Source organism: Eurypyga helias, unplaced genomic scaffold (assembly GCF_000690775.1).
Source record: "Eurypyga helias isolate BGI_N326 unplaced genomic scaffold, ASM69077v1 scaffold30112, whole genome shotgun sequence".
Classification (NCBI taxonomy): domain Eukaryota; kingdom Metazoa; phylum Chordata; class Aves; order Eurypygiformes; family Eurypygidae; genus Eurypyga; species Eurypyga helias.
This window is the reverse complement of record NW_010238413.1, coordinates 6,856-12,275: the sequence shown is the minus strand read 5'-3', so window position 1 is coordinate 12,275 and position 5,420 is coordinate 6,856. Positions and strand designations below refer to the sequence as shown.

Here is a 5,420-nt window from a genome sequence, read left to right as displayed (position 1 = left end):
TTCCTGGCTGAATCCAGCACAACCTACCAGTGCTGATTTGTTTTATAGCAAAGATGTGTCAATTTGCTGGAAATTGTGTTTTTCTCAGTTGCTGCACACAAGTTTTTCTTGTAAAGAGCTGAAAAGACAGTGTGTTGGCAAACGCAGGAGGCTATTTCTCTCTTTATAGATTATTATTAAATGTAATATCTCTAGGTAGGTATTGTTACTTACCCTGTATTGAATGTCTAGGTCTCACTCCATGTACTTTGATACCTTCCTTGGTGACAGAAGGTTCATAGCCCTGACTTCTCTAGATTGTCACCTCTAAAAACTTAATTTCAGATGTTCCCATTTCCTTCCCTCAACCACAAGGGGAGTAGGAGATCATATATTCTAACTTGGACATGTCTGGCAGGTGCCTGAAGCTGGGACAGTTAGACCTTGACTTACCCACATCGTTTTTTTAAAGAGTAGTGAAGATACCCACGTTTTTAACACACTCAGAGATCAAAACTGTATATCGTATCGAATATACTATGTTATATATAGTCTTTCATTTAAAGTCAAGGTAGCGAAAGTGCAGATGGCTTCCCACTGCTCCCTGCCCCTTGCCTTGTGAACTGAAATCCTTATGGCTGTGTAATTTAAGTAGGTTCTAATCTTGCTAGGAGCTAGACATTTTCTGTTAAATTTTAGTGCTATAGTCTAGTCAGTAATCTTCAGAAAGATAAGTGCTCAGGAGAAAAGCCTCTGTGGGCTCTGAGAGCAATGAAACCTGATAATCTGTTTCTACCTAACATCATATCCAGAGAAACATGCCCCCAGCAATATCCTGTGTTTGTGTTCTGGGGAAGGTTTTCTTGGTCAGAAACAGCAGAGGCAGCAGCTATTTAACTGAAGGTGGTTAAATAGTTTAATCTCCATGTATTTGGGATCTTTCCATCAGTTTTACAGAAGCTGATGCTAATTTTGTGAAAGATGGCAAAGAGAGGGGTATCAGTGGAGTACATCAGTGGCATTATCTGTGTTGCTTGGATCTGGCATGGATTGCTTTGTTTCTTTTTGCTGCAAGCAGTTTGGCTCGCATTCTCTCAGTGCTGCTCTTGAAACATTTAAGTACAATGGAGAATGCTTTAAATTCCTGTTAATGGCTGCTATTGAACTGTTCTTGGATAATCTCTCTATAAAGTTGGTCACAGATGGATGAATGTAATCCGTTCTCCGTTGAATGACTGTGATGCACTTGGATGGTGTCACAAATCCACATGGCATCCACATTTTGCTCTCTGAAGGAGCTAACTGCAGGATGTGGGGCAGGAGACGTCAGCCTGATGGGTCCTTGACACTTGCAGGAGACCCAGGAGTTCTAGTTGTCCCAGTAAAGGTGCAGGGGATATGCTGTGTGAAGGCAGAACAAAAACCCCATCAAGTGCAGGATACTTAACCTGTCCTAAATAAAACCCTCTGGTGCTCCTGTTTCTCCCCTAGATGCTACTCTGCTTCCATTGTTGTCCTGTTCAGAGGTGGCACTGCCATGTAAAAAGTCATGCACCTTGGAGGAGTGCAGGACAGAGGAGGTGCAAGCTGTTCTCCAGGGGACTAATCCAGATTAAAAAAAAAAAAAAGACGTTCAAGAAGAGCCAAAACTAATCTGGTGTGACAGTTTATAGGTCATGCTGCAATACCGTCTTTGCCATCATAACTAGACTGATATGTAGAACAGCAGTCAGGCGTTTTACCCTAAGTGGAGTTTTCCGTGACTAAACGGAATAGAAAAACTGGAGGGAATTCATTAGTCTTCCTCCGTTACTGTCTTATGAATATATGTAGAAATAGATTCTTGGGTAAAGGAGGTCATTCAGTTAACAAAGAAGTGATCTGTGTGGTCTGCTGCGTTTCGGTGCAGGCAGTGAGAGAATCACCATCCAGCAGTCACTGTTGAGGCTGTCCAGCTGCAGGGTTGGGTTCACTGTGAAGGATGACAGAGCCTGGATAGACCAACACCTTTTCCAGAGCTGCATTCCTCATTTCTAGAAGACATAAGACTAGTCTGTGCAACGTGTCGGTTTTGCTGTGAAGTCAGCCATCGCACGTATTGAGACTCTACTGCTAAGTCTGTTCACTCAGAGTCATGGTTGGGTTTTTACAGGGATAGCCACTGATGACCCGAATGCGGTGGTGATAGGACTGGCTCCTCAGCACTTTCACTACGAGATGATGAACAAAGCATTTCGGTAAGTCAGCCCCTCATGGCTCTCTGAATGGTGGCTGTCCTGTGCTGGGCACTGTACCTCTGCACGTGCGAGGAAATCCTTATCGTATGAGGAACAGAGGGTGGTAGCAATATCACCATTAGGTAGTGTGATTATGGTGTCTTCTTCCATGTCTGAGAGAGGGACCCGCTCACCTTGGTGGATCTGGGGTCTTAACCACGAACTGCTGGCAGTCCAGACCTGATTTTCATGGCTTATAGTCTGTAAATAATCTACAGAAATACAGTCACGGTTGTATTGGGGTGAAAAGTTTACAGTGCTTCAAGAGGAAATACACAAAACCAAGGATGTTGGGAAGCATTCAGGAAATGGCTTCTATGTTCAAACCCCAGCCTTTGGAGCCCAATAATTCCAGGGAAGGAAATCCAATATTTAGAGCAGGTTATTCCTTATCTACCTGATACAAGATACCTAGCAATGTCTTTGGAAGCATCTTGTGTTCATGGGTGGCCTCTACAACATGCTGGGCTAGATGAACTATGGAGCAGATCTGGTCTCTTCCTTCTAAAGCTCTTTATTCTGTCTGTTGATGAATCAGGTAAAATTTATCTGTGACTGTCCACAAGCCAGGCTGCAGTAGTGTGTGCAGAGGTGCGTAGCCATGCAGCCTTCTCTCTGCGTCTAGCTCAACACAGCACTCTCGATTTTGACCTGAAAAAAACCCTGAGCTTGAAGAGGCTGGCGCGTGAGCCTGTTGCCGAGTTTGGCCTGGGTGATGTGCCTCCTGTCTGTTGGGAAATGCGCAGAGAAGGGTTGTCTGAGCATTCCCCTTCCCCCGCACCCCAGCAGAGCCTGCTGTGCCGCAGTTTCTTTGTGCTGGGAGCTCGCTGAGCCCGATGTCCTTCAGCCTTGTCCTGTTCAGGCCAAGCTGATCAGCCTGTCCTTGTAAGGGAGGAGGGTCACCCAGCTGTGGGAGTGCTAACCCCTGTGAGCAGCTGGTAACCGACTTCCCGCTAAAGAGGAGCTCTCCTAACACCCTGGATAACTCCCTGCTGTGCCGCGATATATGCAATGGGTCCTTCCCACACTTTGCTCACAGGGTGATGGCTACCTCATCATTTGCACCTTGGAAGTTGAAAGAACTGATCTCAAGCACGTTAATATGTCTGTATAACCACTAAATCTGAAGAAGGAGTACCCGTTACTGCTTACTGGTATCCTAGGGAGGAGGCTCCTTGCAGTAGGAAGCCAATGCTGTCCTTATCTGCATGCCAGTTCTGTGTCGTGAGAATGCATGTTGACCCAAACTGACTCTCTGGCAGCCTCATTAGTGTATGTTGCCAATGGCATTGATTTCAGAGTTTTACAGCACACTCATGAGTGGGCTCTTAATTTCACAACTGCACGAGCATAACTCATCATGTATTCCAGTGCTTACATCATTTTATTTATTGCTATTTCTGTCATGAAGATATTAGCTGTTGAGTGATGGGCATCAGCTGCCTCAGGCTGGGGACCAGGACACTTAAAACAAGAAATCAGTCATCACATTCAGAGTTGCTGAGGGCCTCTGGCCAGCACACACAGGAAAGCCTGCAGGACTGGCCCTTTGGGGCTGGTGAGGTTGTCTCAGGCTGGATTTGGGACTTTTGCATTACACACAAAATTGGGTGCTTGCTCCGGTGATGGAAGGAAGGTGCTGAAGGCCAAATCCAGTCCCCTGCTGCAGGCAGTGGGTGCTGTGTGGGGTAGCATGGAGTGCATGCTGCCTGAGCATCCTGTATCCCGGGCTGTCTGGTGGTGCGGCCGAAGGCTGAGTCCTTCAGCTCCCCTTGCCTTGCCATAGATTCATTCCCGGCCTCTTGGCTGACTTACCTGCCAGGAGGAAGATTTCATCCTCTGTCCTGGATTTGCCCAGTATTTTCGCAGTCCTGTGTTTCAGGCTGGGCAGAGGTCCTAGGATTAATGTCTCACTGACGTGTTCTGGGGTTTTCCCCCAGTCCGCTATGGAGGGTAAACTGTTCTGCTGGTGCCAGTTTTGTTTGGGCTAATGGAAATACTGACTACTGGCCACATTCTCTTCTTCTCCAGCCTTATGACGTGTCTGTATTCCTTGTCCTTTACTGCTCAGGTAATAAAGTCACTTGGAATTTGCATTGCTTATAGCAAAACTTCAAGGTGAATCTGATTAAATGCAGATACCTACAGTGCCGATGCCTGTGTCTGAGCTGGTGACCGGGGCTCCTGAGGGAGAGAGAGAGCGCTTGTAAGGCATCATTCCTTTTTCCCCTAGTTGTGCTTAAAATAGGACAGTTGAACTGTGCTCTAGAAGTGCTTTTTCCTCTCCACTGACTGTGAAGAGCCCAGGCTGACTAATTACCTGGTAGGCAACTGCTCGGTTGAAATCCAGCATTAGCTTAGGTAAATCTACCCCAATACGAGTCCCCAAACGAGATACACGGAGTAAGGCCATTCTCTAGGCTCCATTTCAAATGACTGAGACTAAATTTCTCTTTGTATACATGGGATTTTGATGCCCCGTTTGAAAGAATTCTCTCAGGTGAGATCTTTCCTGCAAACTGCTGAATGTAAGTGGTTGTGGTGCTGCTGTCAAATTAAATTTTTCTGTATCCTAGAGGCATCCTCTCATCGTGAACATATCTGACTGCTCACAGATACACACACCACCTCTCTTCTTGTGGAGCTTACTCCGTGAGGCACTGCTTCAATAGGAGTGTTTCATGACAATTAAGTGAGATGAAATATTACCATTTATGTATTGCTCAGAGCACCCAGGCTGCTCTGCAAGCACGTGGGAAGGAGCAGACGTCCTGCAGGGAGCATACAACTCACCTAAGCCAGCCTCTTTGAGCAGGAGAGCCCCAGAAAGGCAGCGGCAGGGCAAAGCCAGATTTTGTTTGCTTTCTTAAAGGGTTTTTGTGGTAAATCAGGCAGGGTTAAGGAGAAAAGAAATACGTATTTCTGCCCTCAAGATAAGGGCCAACATTTCCCCTCTATCCTTTTTTTCTTTTCTATTTCTTCTGCCTAGTGTCATTCCTGCCTGTTGTGGTAAAGACTGGAGTTGCGTCAGTACCGGAAGAAGGTGCTGTCAAATCGGGTGGGAGGCGTTTGGCAGTCACTACCTCAGCTTTTATGAATATGGTCTGGAGGGCTTTTGCTGCACTGAGACTGAGCTGGGGAAGGGCAGGACTGCAACGACGCTGC

The 5,420-nt window shown here is 46.3% G+C and overlaps 1 protein-coding gene across 1 annotated transcript in view; it reads left to right on the top strand.

Moving 5' to 3' along the window:
- Positions 1-2,109: 2,109 nt before the first annotated feature.
- Positions 2,110-5,420, top strand: part of HDHD2 (haloacid dehalogenase-like hydrolase domain containing 2) — a gene marked incomplete at its 5' end in the record, with an annotated part of 6,641 nt that continues 3,330 nt past the window's right edge. The window contains one exon of the mRNA XM_010147841.1: positions 2,110-2,216. Within this exon, the coding sequence (XP_010146143.1) occupies positions 2,110-2,216 (107 nt within the window). The remainder of the gene's footprint in view (positions 2,217-5,420) is intronic.